General features: G+C 30.2%; 1 protein-coding gene across 1 annotated transcript in view; it reads left to right on the top strand.

The window, feature by feature from the left end:
- The first annotated feature begins 7,731 nt into the window (after positions 1-7,731).
- LOC132925607 (uncharacterized) overlaps positions 7,732-19,416 on the top strand; it is a 36,988-nt gene continuing 25,303 nt past the window's right edge. The window contains exons 1-2 of the mRNA XM_060989985.1: positions 7,732-7,754; positions 8,250-8,483. Of these exons, the coding sequence (XP_060845968.1) occupies positions 7,732-7,754; positions 8,250-8,483 (257 nt within the window). The remainder of the gene's footprint in view (positions 7,755-8,249; positions 8,484-19,416) is intronic.

The following is a 19,416-nucleotide window of genomic DNA, read 5'->3' as shown; positions in this document are numbered from 1 at the left end:
TGATTTTCGCATCAGCGCGTTCACCGACAAATTGGTTACAGGTACCTATCTATATTTCTAGAGAAAAGTATAAAGTTGTCAACGGGAACATAATAATATATAACAAAGGCGAGACATATACCAGGTTTTCCAAATTATATGTGACAATATAGTAGGTATGTAGGTACCTATCTATTGTTATAGATTTCGTCTCTTACTTGGATACGGTAATTAAAATCTCCGAACTACCCCATTCAATATGATATATTATTATTTGATACCCATTAGCACGGATACTATAATACTATATGATATCATGGTCGATGGTCATAATAATATTTTATCGATATTTCCGCTCCCGTATCAATTTAAACAGCAATAAACGAATACTGGCTCGAAGTCTTGCGCGGGCGAATCGAATAGATCGAGATTAGCATCTATAATAGTCTGGTAATCGCGTTGTTTTTACGAAAAACGAATTCGACTATACGAGTATTAAAGGTTATGAAGTGCGTAAAAAAATGTAGTCAGACTCTGTTAACTTTCATTCGGTTTACCCGATATTATTCACGAGCCGCGAGTAAATACGAGTGAAGACAGTGACGATAAACGGCGGGCGGATTAGCATTACCATCTGTAAGACGAACGGTCCCCGTGGCTGTAGCACATATTGAGTACGCGCGCGGGCGAAAGACAGATCCAGCGCGGCGTGCGCCTTAAATCATCGTTCTCCGATAAAAGCGATCTGACAACACACAATATCGGAATTACGCATACAGGCGAAGGTCTGCACCAGTGTGGTATAATGTGTGAAAATGCTTTTATCGAAAAAGGCCGACTAAAACACCGTACACCAGCGGACGTACGCGGATGAAAATCCGTATCGTCGCGCTGTACGTGACATAATATGTGTTTCATCGGTAACAGCCAATTAACGAGACACCCCCCCCACATGGGTGAAAAACCGTAAAAGTGCTCTCTGTGTGTGTGAAAATTCGTACTCACGAAAGGACGCTTTGTTAATCCATCAGCGAATTCATACAGGTGAAAAACTTTACGCGTGTAATATACGTGTGAAAAGACCTTTATCAAAAAAATCCGACTAGCGGTACATCAGCGGACGCACACGAGCTAGATCTCAGATCTTTGGTCTTTGAAATAATAGACGTTTTGATAGGATTCAAGTTCAACAATAATAATATTATGATACCACACTGTTTAAGCTCACTAATAATAAATTGCTATTGGCTGTTTGCTATATCCTGAATAATAATAAAAAAAAAAATTGATTTTGTTTATAATTTTATAAATTACGATTTATACTGTATTGTGTAAAATTGTACGCTTTAAAATTATCGTTAATAAAAATAAAATTAAAAGTAAGTTTATAGAAAATATTTTTAAAAAATGATCATTATTTTATGCGTGACATAAATGCAATGTTATTTTCCATTTTTGTATTCATTGATTTGTATTTTATTTTTACACGTTTTAGTGTCCAGTGTGTTTAAGTTGTATTTTATTTTCTCAATTTAGAAATGTATATATTATTATGGTATAGATAGTATCTGAATAAAAAATGTCCAAATTGTCCTTTACTGTAAGATCTATAACATTAATATAGTTGATACTTAATGTATCTATTAAATAACAACGTCATATAATAATTATTATTATTGTCACTGTCATATTATAATGTATAAAATAAATATAGGTACACAAAAACGTTAATACTTTTCGATAAAATAGTGTTACTCTGGGAACCACTTAGTGTATATAGCGATAATGATCATAATGTAATCTTGCAGTAATTCCATCGTATAGATAATATGTAGCGCAGAGAATAAAAAAATTAAAAATTAATTATCTTAAATAGGTACCGGTTAAGTATTTTTAACATCGTTTTAAAGGTGGTTTAAAGGGTAAACTTTTAAAAACCCAATGAGAATACTTATTTTTTATGGAATAATCATGCAAAGATATTTTTTATGACTAAAACAGTATATTTTAATGTTAACCCCTTTGCCTGAACACAATTTAAAGTTTCTAAAATTTGAATAGTACCCATATAATCTGATATATTTTTAAAACCACTATTGATGCGAGAGTGCTCCGATTCAAAGTAACGACAAATTGTTAAATTTTAATAATTTTAATTTCCATTATATTTATGTTAGGTATACAACATTTTATAATTTTCCGAAAACTTTGGTTTTTACCGGAAATGTATTATTTTAATATTTTTCAATTTTTTTATTTTTCTGAAGCTCTGAGAAAAAAACGGTTTTTTTTTATAATCACCCGAATTTTGAACCCTACTTTTAAGGGTCAGGGGCTTAGGATAGCTTAACATTAAGAGTATTCACTTTAAGAAATGTTCATGATGTTTATATAGTCTATACTCTATGTGCAATAGATAAAATTATAAACGTATTAAATCAAATTTTTTAATTATTAATCATTAGTAATTATAACGAGACATATTTATATTATTTTATCAAAATTATATCAATTTTTTAATACTGGTATTTTTAGATATTTAAACATATTTTCATGTATATAACCCAATCTCGTTGAATTCTAAAGTCTACAGTGTGATGATTGATCATTTTAATATTTTTATTTTTAAATTCATGTTATTTATTCACAGGGATTTTGTGTGAGTTTTTTTAGTTAATTATTTATTATGAATTATCTGTTAATGATAATTTTTTTTATTATAAATTATATACACCGATAACTTTTAAACATGACACATAGAAGAAACTATTAAAATTAATACTAACTCTCAACAGTTATGTACAGCTACTTAAAATATTTTTTTTTACATACAATGCTTATTTAATTTATATGCCATGTAAGTATTGTATATATTGTATATTAATATAACCTCCGATTTTTTGACAAATAATACAAAATTAGCGTTGAGTATTATAGCTTTGATATAACTACAGTGTATCCGTTATAAAATACTAATTTATGATTGTTTTAATTGTGTAATGAATAAAATGTTGTAGGTATACATAGACGCTCACCCACGCTATTTTTACTCCAAAAACCTTTTGAACTTAATAATCATATTTAGTTGGTAAAACTACCTACTTTTCTTTTTTTATCTTTATCTAGATACTTTTTTATTTTTATCTGGAAAAATGTCTATACATAGTTCATTTTTTATCTGTACCTAACCAGCAACTATTTTAATTATATATTTCCAATTCCCAATACTACCCACGCTTTGTTGTTAAGACGAGATTAACGAAAACAATTTTGTAGTTTTTACTAATATACTAATCACATCAGCAGCATCCGATCTCAAATTGAAAAGATTAAGTACTTACGTAATACAATGTGTAACTGCCCAGAGTGTAGACAAACCACCGTCAAATTAGTGTGTTGGCATTCGAGATTTCGGCAGACGGAAGGTAAAACACATACATTTATCGAAAGGTTTGGTATCTTTAAACAACGGGTGGACTTTTTTTCACTAAAAACTAATCTCTTAGTATTGTATTAAGATTAATAGCACACATGTGATCCCGAGAGAATAAAAAAGTGTTGAGACCGAAAAAAAAATTAAAAGAATTATGAATCACCGAATAAATATCAAATCAGCTAATGCGGTAAAAGTCCACGAGTCCATGATTGTAGTAGATGCTTGCATATGACTTTGATAAATAATATTTAAATTTGCAATTAATAATATTAGTCAGTTGACATTGTAAATAGTTTTAGTGACACAATAGTATATTTATAATATTTATAATATTAGGTTTACAATAATTTGTGCCAGCAATATTTTAAAAAAAAATGTCCTTAGGTATATTATATTATAGTTTTATTGTAAATTTGCGTATTGGCTTTTATTTTCATTAATTAAAAATAACATTAACTATAAAAATGTTATAATTTTATTAATTAATCAATAAGAAACAATTCCAAGTGGTTATCAAATAAATTTTATGTTTATAATACAAATTATATTTATACGAGTAAAGTTTCCATAATATCTAGTAAGTACTACAATAATGCTGTTAAGATAATAATTATAATCGTTCTCTTGTATTACGATAAAAGTTTATATGCGATGAGTATTTAACATTAATATATATTGGTGCGCATTTTCTGTAGCTGCTAGAAGTATTTTTAAACAATATTAAAATCGTACAATTGTCGTGAAATATTTGACGATGCAGATGATAAAATAAAATGAAATATTCAAAGCAGTTATAAGTTACCTATTTTTATTAAGTTTTTACTCGGAATCTGAACACGAACAGTCATCCGACTAAAGAAGCTTTTTTCGGCGAATTTTTATTTTCACGTATTCGTGAACATTTCACAGCGAAAATTTACCAATCGAATATCCCCGGAAATTTTCTAATTTTGGATTTAAAACGTAGCGAAGAGGAATGTGTTTATGACTCCGAAATAGTATGGCATTCAATTTATAATCGATAGCACGGCTGGTTATATATAAAACCTTTTTAACTCGCTTTTACGCAAAAAAATGTTCACTGCAGACTCAATATAAATACATTTTTTTTTTATTTTATTTTAAAACACATCATTCTCTCCAACACTTATCTTCGGAATCTAAAATATAGCACATTCTATGTGAGATAACACAATAAAATATAAGTACCGTGAAAAAAAATTCAAGCGTTAGAAATGTACGTATCATACAAATGGAGTTACTATAGGTATATGGATTTTCGAGTACAAAATAAGTATACTGAACGAAGTTCCTGTAATATTATTATGAACGCGTTATACGTATATTATATAGGTACGACGAAAAATCCATTATAAAAATATTATAGAACAAATAAATAATGGAACATTTTTGCATCAACTTATTACAAAATATTATCGACGGATTTAGACATAATAAATATGAAATTATATGTAAATATTATATAATATGAATTTAACGATAATTATTGTATCGTATTGTTGCATAATTGAAAACTTTAAATGAAAATTATTATTATAATTACGCTCAATACAATACTGTGTTTTGTATACGTGTGTTAAAAAAACAATTAATCAGTATTGTTCAAAGTTTAAAATTTCGGTTGGTAGTATTTAGGGCGTTTTATGATGTAATACATACTCTGTATAGTGCAAATTATTGAACAATATTGATTGTAGACATCTGAGATTTCGGGTTGTGTTGAATTAATAATAAAATACAAAACAATATATTAAGGTACCTGCTATTTTGAAACTCAGTAAGATAAATAAATAACTAAATTAAATATTTTATAAAAGTACAATATGAAGATTAAACATGTAATATGTAAATATGTAATGACTAATGAGTATAAAAAACTCGATTAAAATTCCACGTTTAATTATGGAATTGGTTTGGAAAAAAAAATTACCAAATTATTTATAATAAAATCATTTATTGATTTGTTATACGCATATATTATATTATGCAATAAATTATAGAAATATAAATAACTAAAATAAACCTGTACTAATATATTATTATATACCACCAAATTCCGACCATACACAATTCAATAATAAACATATTATATGATACGAAAATAACTTAAGACAACCATATTCGACTACACTATTATGATAATTATATTTTATTCAAATTATTTTCAAAGTTAAATTCTATCATTATTGCGTTGATTTACCTCCTGTTAACAGTTCTCAGAGCATTTTGCCTACTAAAGGCATTAATAATTATTATAAACACATTAATAATCCACAATCAAAATCCATTTATAATATTCATTATATAGTTACAAATGCTTTGCGCGAATTCACCTAAAATAAAACTCGTTACCGCACAAATTTAACACTTTCCATTTTGTAATCTGCGCACATTTCCAAGTACACTGAATGATAAAAAATCAATAATACTGGATGAATTTTTGTACTAAAGATTTTTTAATTTTTTTTTCCATATCAACATCATTAAAAACATTATTGCAAAAAAATAGAAAATTTTATTTATCGGAATGATCGTATTAAGAATATTTATATTAGGTACATATTTAGATGATATTTATTTAGATCTAATTTTTTTTATTTATTTTTTAAAATTTTAATTTTACGAATTTTCTTTCTTTTTATCAATTAAATAATTCTTGGATCTGTTTCGACTTGTATTTGTAATATTATTTCAACGATTTGTTGAGTATGAGGATGAAGCGTAATCAATAATATTATTGACTGTTGAAAATATAAAATGCATTTACGTGGAAATAGAGATCACTTTTTTTTGTCATAGTAATTTGCACATTAGAGTCGTGCCCTAATTATTCCTATATTTAGTTATAAATTTATTTTTATATTATTATTTATTAATTATATTATTGAAACCAAAAATATATTAATCGTCGAGACGTTATAAATATTGCAGTGGATGAAGTGTTTATATAATAATATTAATAATAAAACTAGATCAATTGCATATAATTAAATATTAATATAATATTTAACATATTATATAATACAAACAACATGTAATATATAACAAATTATAATATTTAATTATTTTATAAAATATAAAATATTATTCATTGCTATTTTATATTTTTATTCTTAAATTCTAAACCAGTAGTTGGAGCATTCGGTGTGAATTAACCACTAAAATAATATTCGAACAAATTACACGTATGACGTATGATATACTGCGATTTGGGCTAGTTACACAATTTTAAAATAATAGAAATTGAGCCACTGTTGTAGCAGTCTTCAGATAACATCCCTCGGCAATAGCATAATAATGTAGTCGTTTTGCCTATTCGAAACGCCGTGTTACGATTGGCGTAGCTGAGGGGCTTATTTATTTAGTTACTTATTAATTATTGAGACAATTAAAAAAAAAAATGTTATGGCAATATTATTACAGCCAATACGTCCAGAACAGTTACGGTCGATAAATTATTATCCACTGACATAAATTATTCTTTGATTTACTGCAACGTATAATAATACAGGGTTTAAAGTGGAAGTTTTTTTTTTAAATTTTTTTTTATCGGTAGAAGGAGACCTTTTAAAGTTGTGTATTATTTCTCGCAAATCGAACACGGTCGTTAGTACTGTTCAGACAGGTTGTTTTTAAAACTTTCTCACAGAAAATCGTCAGCCAAGATACGGGAGATACCCCTCCGACAGTGGTAAAATGCCGAGCACGTTTCGGCGATATCCATTTCGGTGAATAATACTATCGTGGCTTGAAATATTTACAAACTGTCAATATATTTCGATAAAGGTCCCCGTCAGATATTTCACGTGCAACTTTCGAAAGAAAAAAAAATGTCCGTTGCAATCCGAATTCGAACACCGTACAAATACAATATTATAGTTCTTCGAATATTTAAATGATCGCACGTATTTAATATAATAATATTGCGCTCGTATAACGGACAACGGACTATACCACTACAATATGATTATAGACGACGAGTGTGTCGCGATACCAAAAATATAAATTACTAATCGTTTATAAGTTTTCAAAACTATCCGACCGCAAAAAACGCTGTGAACACCGATCGTAATACTGACGAATCATATATACATATACATATAGTGCGCCGCGTAAATTTTAAAATAATTTTTACAATTTACAATAAAAGTTCAAGTATATTTTCGTATTTCGTTTAAACGTAATGACTTGTTAACGCTAAACCGCTCTCGACAAATGTATGTCATAACCGTTATTTTTTTGCTGCCGAAAATGTTTGCTCCGAAATCCACAAAAAATGTGATGCAGCACAAACGATGGTGATACGTGGACAAATCGGGTAAAAAAAAAAAAAAAAAACCAACCATAAAAAACTATCAGTAATAAGGCTTCGAGCGCCGCCGCCGCTGAAGTGGCGTAAGACGCGGCCGAGGGTGGGTACCACACCTGCAGTGTACACAATATTACATGGAAAGGCGGTGGAGAAAAGTGCAAGCGGCGGTGAAAAAGAGATTTCGCGAAAATACACAGGGGAAGAAAACGCGCATACACATACGTACTTAGTGACGTGTATGTATATATATGTGTGTCCCGTGTACATATACCCCGTGCGTGTGCGTGTATACAAGTCACGGCGGTGGTAGTAAAGTCGAGGCCGCGAGTGGCGGGGGGGGGGAGCGAAGAGACGTCGGGGAGGGTTGTGGTGGCAAGAGAGAGCACGACGGTCGGAGGGGCCGGCGATGGGGTTGTAACGTTCGGTGGAGGGGAGGGGTTGGCGCAATTCAATTACACGCCGTTAGCTCATTTAGTATTTAGCTGACGGTTGTCGTCATAGAAACGGGGACGCGCGCAGAATCCATCCCTACCGGAGGTGCCCAGGGGGTGTCGTCGCGCGCCTTATAAAACGCCGGTGCCGTCGCGGCGGACGCTCACTCTCGAACCTCAGCTACGATGATGACTACAACTACGAGGACGTCGACGACGACGGTTTCAAGCTGAAGGTCTCTCTCTCCGGCCCCGGCTCCGACTCCGACTTCCAACACTCGACTGCGCTTTCCAAGTCGTTCGCGTGAGTATGTTTTATATTTTATCATTTAACAATACCGACATTCCTAAACCAGTGTTGTAAAGTATTTGAATAAAATTATTCGAGTAAAAGTTTTCGAACTGTTTTATTTTTTATCGTAATAATAATATTTTAAAATATTTTAATATTTTATATTATATCTCATAATTTTTTTTTTTTATCACTATTATTATATTATGCATTATTTTATCTGAAACTTTCGTTGAAATGTGACTAAAAACTATTCACACAATAATTATTATTTACGTTATATTTTTCATTCTTTCGTACCATAATAAAATATTATTTTATGATTTTTATTTTTAAATATTATGTACTATTTATAGTTTTTATCATATTTATGACAATAATTGTGAGTATCCAAATCGTAATTCAAATCCTTACTTTTTTTTCTTTTTTTTCTCTTTATTTAGGTCTAAACATTTTTTTTTAAGTATTCTTTACAACACTGCTGTATAATACGTATACTAAATAATTTTAACATAAATACGATGTTCAAACAAGTATAATACCCACATTGTATTATGCTTGTATGGGTATAAACTTGTAAACATTTTTTGCTATAAATGTCCTCAAAAAGTTTAAAGCTTAAAAAAAAATTACCACGTTTTAACATATAAAATTAATCTTACTTGCCATAATTAATGTGTCTACCTATTACAACGTATATATTTTTATCCACAATAATTATTTCATTTCTAACAACTAATTTTATTAATCACTATTTTATTTTATATTTTATAAAATTTACTCCCATAAAATAATTATATTTCACATAGATATTTTACTTTTCATATATTTAAACAATGGCAGGAAAAAATTGGCACGTATTTAATTTTTTATAATTGTTTAAAACGAAAAATTTACATTTTATTCTACTTTTCTGTATTCTTTTTTAATACTTAAAATATAATTTCATACTTAAATATTTTTTTTAAGTATATATATTTATTAAAAACTGAAAATAAACATAGGTTTTATAGTCATTTGCAGTGTTTGTGTGTCGATAAAATTTAAATGCATACAATTATGTTTACTTTTAACGATTCTATACTTAAACCGTATTTACGCGTGAAAATAAAATTTAACTCAAAACGGATTGTAATTATACGTAATATCAAACGGGGGATCGAAACTTTTGAACCAAAATATATATATGTTTGAGTAACAAAAACATTAAGTAGCTCTTATTATATTACGATTGTTTCTTCAATCGGCTTCGGAAACGTGTCAATAAAAACTTTTGTCCCCCAAAACCATAAAATTGTTTCAATAAGGGTGGCGATTTTTTGTCTCTGCATATTCACAATATAGTACCTACACGCACTTAAATTTTTTTTTTTCAGCCCAGTCTGTGGCTATTTTTATTTTATTCTTATTATTCAATCCGGGAGCGATAAAATATAGACGTACCAGTAAAAAAAAAAAACAATAATAAAACTTCACGTCGATGGGTACGTGTTATTTAGTCGCTGACAAGTGTAGGCCGCGTAGGAAGTCGATGAGTCCGATCCCCTGTTCTATTATTATTATTATTATTATTATATACATAGATAGATATAGATAGGCAGACGGCCACAGGAAACTCATACGTAAGTGCGGCGCCGCCGTCCCGTCCGCGCATCTCGCTCGCCGATCAGAAGGGGGCACTTGGTAGTATACGCGGTAAAAGTGCACTTGACATGTTGCCCTGACTTTTCACACGCCGAGGCCATAATTTTCCCTCGTATCGTAATAAAGTTCACGCCATGTACTTTTGCCGGTAATTTACAGAACCTCTGTTAACAGAAAGGAAAAAATAAATGTACATCTATACGCCCGCGATTCGAGTGGTAAACAAAAACTCCCGGTTCTTTATTATAATATATTATATATACACCACAGCTGGGTATTTAAATTAAAACGAGTAACGACGTTTTTCCGGCCAACATCCTCCGCACCCGAATAACAGCAGCAATTAATCGTTATTAAACGCGGTTGCTTATTATTTTTTATTGAATTATAAATATTTTAATTCAATATAACTAAACTGTACGCCACAATCGTGTAGTTTCGTTATTGATCAACTGTGGTAATTTTTTACTATAAATCTCACGGCGGCATCGTGCTTTATACAATTTAATATTCAGTTTAATCGTTAAATGCTAAACGTTTAACACGTTGTATATTTTGTTAAAACGTATTAAAAAAATGCCCAACTACTATATAAATTTAAAAAAAAATTATCTATTAAGTTAATGATGATAATGCTTTTATTATATATTTTTATATGTTTTGTATTTGTGTTTAATTTATCTACAATAAGTATACCTATGTAGAAAAATATTTTTTTGTCTTGAAACAAAAATAGATAAAAGAATATTTTGTATGTGTTAGTAGTTATTATTTAAAATACGTTGCGATTTTTTTATTGATATTTGATCTAGTATTCAAAATTTCAAGAACTATTACAAGTTATTACTTTGAAAACATTTCACCATATCTATTTACCTTCAAGACGTTTTAAACTATTGAAAAACGTAATGCAATTATTTCGCTATGAGTTTTTTAAAAACAAATAAACGATTTAATGAAAATATTAACAACATATTATATTTCGAAAATATTTTTAGGAATTACATTTTTAACGGACGGTGGTAAACATAAAGGAATATTCATTCAATTACTTTGTAAAAAATATTATATTGATTTAAAATACTTATGAATACATTTTTTGCGCAGCTTGATATACTCGTATTGTGACGTATTGACGCGTTTTTTTTGTAAAATCAAAATGTACCAGTCTGTACGATAGGCAACGGATAAAGAGAGAACTAGGATAGCGTATGCTTAAAAACTTACCCGAATTTCGATATTTCTGATATTTCTGATATTATTGGTGATAATTATTATTTATTAAGCAACTCAGCACTCAAATTTTATTTTAAATTCGAATTACTCTATGAAACACGTCGTTTAACATCATGATTTGGTTTGCAACCGTTTGATATATATTTATATATATTATTATATTATTACATATTATATGAGTTTCAATGTTTTTTTTTATTCTCTGCGCGTGTTAAATTCTGCAATGTGTGCAGGTGTGTACTAATATCCAACAATACCGTTATGGTATATTTATTGTGTTTTGTGTTTGTAGTCAAACAACCAAACAAATTAAATAAACGACACGGCTCTTGTCGTAGAAGAATTGTATGTCCAAAACTATTATCGAAATTTGGTTTACGATTAAATAATTTGCTTTGAGTGTTAATGTCCTCCGCGGGGACCAAATTGACGATGCGTACAAGTTACACCAGACCAATTCCCTAATGTACCTACCTACTCTTGTTGTCATATTGATTTATCAACGTCATATTTCACTGGAGCACATACACATGCACGTATACGGTATATAAACAATGTCTGAGGTTTATGACGATTTCTTTTAGAGTGTATTTAGAGTAATGTAACGTTCACCTTACACTGAGTTCCTTTTGTAAATTTTTTTTTTTTACGTTAAAGATATATATTATAAAATTGCTGAAGAACTATCAATCTATCCATACGTTGGCGTTAATATATTGTCATATTAAAATTTAATAGAAAAACGATAAACCCCGCTAAATGCGACCTAATACGAGTACAATTAAAGTCCGAAAATTATATGTGAATCCTTTTGAACGATGCTAATATAATATTTACAACGATCATAAATTCATAACATATTTAAATATTTTACAATCATACATCTATGACTAAATAATTATGAATTATTCGCTTTGAAAAACAAACTTAAAATCTGCATCTCGTTCTGTGCAGTGCCCGTTATACAAAACGTATTTATATTATATATTTCACCGCAGTATGTATTATGCATTGCCGCGTTGTGTTTATTATATATATATATATTATATGCTATTTGTACGTAGGTACCTTACGCAATACACTCGGTCTGGTTTTAGCGTGCACACTTTGGTATTATTGTAATAACTATATATATATATATATATATATATATATACGCGTCGTATCCGGTAGCCGCCGTTCAACCCTCGATTTGTTTTGATAATTTTTTTTTTCTTCTCGCCGTTTCCCCGGCGCATTTTAATGAGCATTGCATGCATATTTATTAAATATTGTCGGGTAAATCTGCAACGTAAATAATTTAACATGATCTGCAAATAGGATCTCGCACGTATTATATTTTATTGTGAACGAAACGCCGACCGCATATTGTCCTCGAACGGTGTGCCGTGTTCAAATGCATGAATCCAAACTATAATATTATTATACAGGTAAATATATAGGTAAGTACTGCAGCGGTTGTAGCGACGCGGTACTACGGTAAAATCCATCATTTATGTTCGCGTTTTGAGTGCGAAAATGTTCAATACAGTAATGCCTTGTCCTTTATATCGTATTACCGGTAAGTATAATTATATTAAATTCCCATTATTTCACATAATATTCTGACATCTATTGTATATATTATAATATTATAATTGCAGTGCTCTTTGTTTGGAGGTTAATTTCAATATAAATAAATATAAATTAGTCACTGAAAGTTCTTAAACACATATAATTTCAAACACTCTCTAGTTGTGAAGAGTTTAATTAAAGTTTGTTGGAAACAATCTCCGTGAAACTTTAGGTAACAATGTATAAAAATCGATAATTTTCTCGTACTCCATTAGAATTCGCTCGTGTCTTACAATAATAATCAGTTTTTCGTTTTACGTCCACTCGACATACTCTTGTTTGAGAGACCATTAACTAAAAGTAAAAAGAAAATATCGACGATAAATCTTTGAGGGTAGGTACATACTGACGCGGCTGTACGATATTCCGATGAATTGTGTTGTTATTATTATTATTCAATTATTACTCCATTATATTTCAGACATTTATAATTTCGATGAGTCATTTTGCGAACTTAGCGAGCAAAATGAAACATAATTTATTATTTGAATTAATAAATGCGTTATTTTTACAATTTTTTTGAGAACTGTAAAGTAAGTAAATGTAAATACAATATAACGCGTCTTGCCGAGTACCGCTGTCACATCACTTGTCGTCGTCAGTAATTAATGAATACTCACATAGCTGCAGAGAAGGATTGATGATATAAAATGAAAAGTTTTTTCATCAAATTAAATCAGCCGATTTACTAGTCTAAATGATAACAATATATATTATAATGTTAATAACAACTGATAGGCTTCGTTACTGATTTCATTGATATTGTATTTATTACTGATTGTAAGTCAGGCCGATTATAATAGTTGTATAATAAACATTTGAGCAGCATAGTCACTAATCAAGTTTAAATTATTTTAGTAAAAATAATTTATTTTATAGTTCATAATTAATCCAACAAAATGCAGTTAAATATTTTTGAATTCTGGCTGCTTTTGAATATAATTATTGCTGGATTTAAGATTTATTTGAAAATTCGGTTGTTTAGACGCTAACACGAGTATTCTACAAAACCCGTTATTTCGGTATTTTTTATTTATCAATAGAACCCAATGAACTATAAAATACAGTCTTTCGTTTACGTCACGTTTAAATAATATATTTAATTTATAACTTTTCGACTGCTACATAATATCATTAACCCCTAACTGTTTTGTTATCCGTTATATTATTATACTGTGTAAGAGATCACTGCACTCGTGACCCTATCCTGCGATGTCGGTCGCAAGCCTTGGCTGGGTCGTGTGCCTACAGGAAATGTATGTTGGCCTGCAACAGTAATGATAGTCATTGGAATGATTAAAAATGTATATGACCGTGTGGGAAACGGAGTCGATGACGGCGCACACTCGGGCGGATACCATATGCGTGTACATCAAGGTTTTTGGTTAGGTTGAGTATTGTATTTGGAGGGTTTCATATGTGGTTTTTTTTTTTCAAAAAAGAGAGGCAAAAAGTATAATAATATATACGTTACTGTAGGAATTTTTAATTCGAATACCACGATGGACTCTCGCGGCATTTGCCGCGTTGAAAATAGCCGTTGTATCGGTGCAGCCCCACTAATATTGCGTAAATGCATAATATATAATATGCGCGTGTGCATGTGTGGTTGTATGTGTGTGTGTGTGTGTGTGTGTGTGTGTGTGTGTGTGTGTGTGTGTGTGTGTGTGTGTGCGAAGTCACGAAACAAGGAATGTTGAATAAAATATGTATATGTATATACGACCGTCTACTGAGAAAAAATTCTCAGCACTATATTATGTAATCGGAAACTTCTATGTGATTGAAGATGAGAGCTTTCTTTTTTCGCTAAGCTTCTATCGGTATAGAGGTGAGCTTAGAAGTGCGAGCAGAGAGCAAGTCCCATTTCTGTCACCAATATAAGTTTTAGCGAGTATAATGTATATGTGTAATGCGATGTATAACTTGTATTTATATACATATATAGACGTTAGTTAGTGGTAAAACGTGTAAACCCTTCGGGTTGTTCTTAAATATTTGTATAGGAGCGAAGAGCCATTAGTTGGCTTAAGTATTATTGATTAGTCATCAAATACAAGAAACACTCCGTAATAAGTTTACTTCAAACGGATAATATAATATGTGTGCATCGTACACGTAGTTTCACTTTTTGGATATCACACCTTTTTTATGATTGAAAACTTGGTAGGGTTTTACATACAATTTATCTATTTTTGTTGTCTAGCAATTTAATTTTAAGATAGATATTTTCTATCGATTTTTCATTAACAATCAAATATATCTGTTATGGCGAGTCTAAATTGAATTTAAAAATGTTGACATTAAAATACTATCGTAGTATATCATAATCTGATATTTGACAAGTTTATGAAGTAGTCAGTTTATATAAAAACTTCTTGAAATATATATAATTTACCGAGTGCGCTACTTCTACTCATATTATACTTTTTCGACGTATACCGATAAATGTAATTGGACTCTGAAATACGTTTATACAATCTACTTAACAGTACAATGTATAGAGTATAAATATTTAAAGTAATCAATACATTTTTAGAAATAATTTTTTATATTAACTTGTGTGACACAAGACGTTGGCCGACTTAAACGCTTGTCTCATTTAAAACATTTTAAATATTTTATATAACGAACATTACTTTATCGTGTCTGTACTGTCACGATAAAGTTTTTAATTGTTAGATTATTTTCAACATTGTTATAATATTTGCTAGTAAAGAATTCGGTTGAAGTTTGAAATCCATCATAATAATTTAATAATATAACATGAAAATAACATGATAAATGGAGGATAAATTGTCAAGAACAAAAATTGTATGTACAAAAATATTATTTTTGAATAGAGTCACTATATAAATGTGTATTGTGTGACAAGAACAATAGGTTTTATCATTATTATTGTATACTAATTGATGAAAAACTTCATTCCACTTTTCCATTTTATTAGTGTGTGTGTGTGTGTATATTTTTATATTTTCAATTTTGTTTTTTGTAGTTGAATAAAGATGGAATGTCTTATTTTAATTACGTGATTATAAATAATCATTATTTAATCATCATTTAATTGTTTCTGACAATAAAAGACATAACTTTGAACTCGTACATCCAATAAATATTATAGCGATAAGATTTATTTTTTAATATATTAATTTACGAACAATCACTATTTGTTTTTGTTTATCGGTTAAATAAGCGAGGCTTAGTCAAAACGTTATTATACATATTCATTTTTGGACTTAGTTTTAAACATATTATATCAACTCCTCTTCGAAAACGTCCAAAACATATGCTTTAAAAGTTAATGTCCCAATTTTTTTTTTATAGTTTAATTGTTAAATATTAAATACAATACGATTTAGCATTTTAGTCAACATTTGAATTACTCAAAAACCGACATAATAGTATAGTTGCATTGATACTCGTTAGACTTATATGGTTTACCCGCTAAATAAATATTTTTTTGTTTTTTGAAAACTCGCCAAGTAAAAAACAAAATATCTGTAAGAAATTTTAAAAAAAAATGACCCCCCTCAAATGTGAACTAAATTAATGTACACGGTAAAACAGTTTACATCGACATATCTATATACCGAGAGAAGGCAACACGCATTGTTTTTCTCGCGAGCGCAAAAATTCTAAATACGACCCTGAGTCACCAGGTATAATATGCAAATGCCGTACAAAAGTAGAGCGTATGAATATTACCCGACGCCAGCTGTAATAATAATACATTTACAGATACCTACGTATTGCGTGCCGGCGCAGGAAGTGTTTTGAATCAAAATATTGTTTTTGGTCGATTGCGTAAATAATGGCGTCGTTAATGCACCGGGCCAAGTATATAATATTATGCAGGACTGCAGAAATTACAACGCGTTTTATTTATAGTTTCTATAATTCATATTACATTAGTATATTATTTTATGTTGCCCATTATGTTAGACTTGACCTGCTCGTGTACACTGAAGTCGCGACTTCCGCCGTCCCGGCGCGGGACCGATTTCCGTACGTTCCCACGTCATTTAATTCAAATCTAAATAAGATTATATCAATAGAAAAACGATTGTTTCGGGAAGTTCGTCGTAATGTCGTGTCGTCAAAACGTGCCGGTTTAAATTCATAGTGTTTTAGACGGTAATATAATAAATATATTAATAGAGGTCGTATATGTGGTCGTAATATTATGCAGTAAAAAAACTCGATTTCGAAAAAAAAGTTAAGGAATGTTGAAATCGTTCGTAATAATATCGTACCATTCGATTTGACGCCACTGATGTCACAACGTTAAAAGCGCATTGCACCATTCGTCATCATTGTCGAAAACGATTGAGATCCCTGTGAATTTCGAGAAGGTCAACTCTGTCGAACGTCGATCATTTTCTTCCGCGGGCCTATTCAAATCTCAATTGCAAACATCGGCCAAACTCTAAATCATCATAGAATTTGTAGGCACCACAAAAGTCACGTCAAACAGTATGAAATATAATTATTATTTCGGCCGGGACACAATATAACATATTCTACATGATATCTGTATATAGTAAAATACAAAAACCATTTTAAACGACGCGAGAGAAGACGTTTTACGCAAATATTATTCGACGAGTCTGTTCGAGATACGCGTACAAAATAATCAAGATAATTCGAAGGGGGAGAATAATATAAACGTCGCTGTTTAATTAATAATAATAATAATAATAATAATATCAAAAGGATTTTGGTAGAACTACGCGTATAACTATACTACGCACATAGGCACTCTCTCAAACCCCTACACGAACGCGCCGTATAGCCTCCGCCGTCGCTTGATTGACACGCTTAAACGCTCGTCCCTCCGTAATATACACACAGGAAACAATCAGTTTCATCGGTACGATAATAATTATATTAATAAAAATAATATACGACAACACGGACCGTGATTCTTTTACGACGACCCGTATTCGACAATAGCGACAACAGACGGTTTTAAAAAAAAAAAAGTTCGTCCGCTATTTATAAATATATTTTATACAACTCACAGAGACATGCACAGTACAACGAAATTCGTTATAATATTATTTATTTACTATTTATTCGATGAGATTATACGTTTTTCGACGAGTCGTTCTAAAACGCATAGACTGTATTATTATTCTGCACAGACATGAAAATCAATTCGCATTTTTTGCGCCGCCGCCAATAATCTATTATATAAACATAACCTGGCTAAGGTATAATTATACGTGACGCGTACGAACAATATTATGCTATTATAATATATTATGCTAATTATTAATAATATTTTTCAATATCCCATTGTCGAATTTCATTTAATCGATACGATTTTCGTGCACAAGACTATGATTATTGTATCGATATTATTGTGATGTATCGGTATTAAACATTTTGATCAATTTTTCGTTTAACAAAAATGTATTTTTGAAAGCACTATTTTTTAACCGCACCTTCACGCAGATGTGATAGGTACGAGTATTTCGCCATACGGAATTCGAACGTCCTGCGAACTGTATAAGAGATAGTACACACGCCACTACGATAATATCATTAATTATAATAAATTTTAGTAATTATTCGAAACCCGAATTCAAATAATCGGTACAAATTCTTATCGACGCGTATATTATAATATTTTATTATCCTTTACACGTGCCTAGGTGCATTATAAGCTGATACACTCGTACGATGATGTACAATATGCAGCTCTGTGGTTTGTTAGATTTCCCTGCTCGAACCAAATGCTACCTATTTTTAAGACGTCAATAAAACGCATACGGTAATATCCGGACACGTGTGGGTCAGATAAACCGCAGTTAAACGTAATTCGTAAATATTATTTAATAAATATTTCATAACATAATGACGTACACGAGAAAACGCATCTTCGAAGTCGTTTCGCGAAAAACAATTTTTTCAACATAAATAATATATTATTATGTTTAGCATAATATAAGCCTGATATATTTATGGAAAAAGTGAATGCAATATATTTCGTATTTGTTTATTTATTTATAACACAATTCTATTCGTTCTCGAGCAAAGGCGCACACCGTATCCAATCGGGATCGAATAAGTAGGAAAACATTTTCCCTCTCGTTCCGTATAATATATAATTTATAATACATCTTTACAGGTTATGGCGGGTCCTATGTATATTATGTTATGTAAAAGTGGAGCGAGCTTGTGACCATTATATATACTGATGGAAAAGTTTTTTTTTTAAAGAGATTACACTTTTGCGATTGACCCAAGCACTCCTCTATTGTAATTTTTGTTTGATATTTTTTTTTCATTCGAAAAAGTCAGAAAATATATGATATACTTTTTTTAACATAATTTGTTATTTAGAAATCCGTTACAATTTGAACAATAATATATATATATATGATATATACTTAACGATTTTTCACTTTTTTAATAATGAAGTACCAACTTTGTCGTTCGTCTTGTC

The sequence above is a fragment of the Rhopalosiphum padi genome, chromosome 3 (genome assembly GCF_020882245.1).
Source record: "Rhopalosiphum padi isolate XX-2018 chromosome 3, ASM2088224v1, whole genome shotgun sequence".
Classification (NCBI taxonomy): domain Eukaryota; kingdom Metazoa; phylum Arthropoda; class Insecta; order Hemiptera; family Aphididae; genus Rhopalosiphum; species Rhopalosiphum padi.
Note: the sequence above shows the minus strand (reverse complement) of the source record. Positions and strands in the feature narration are given on the sequence as shown.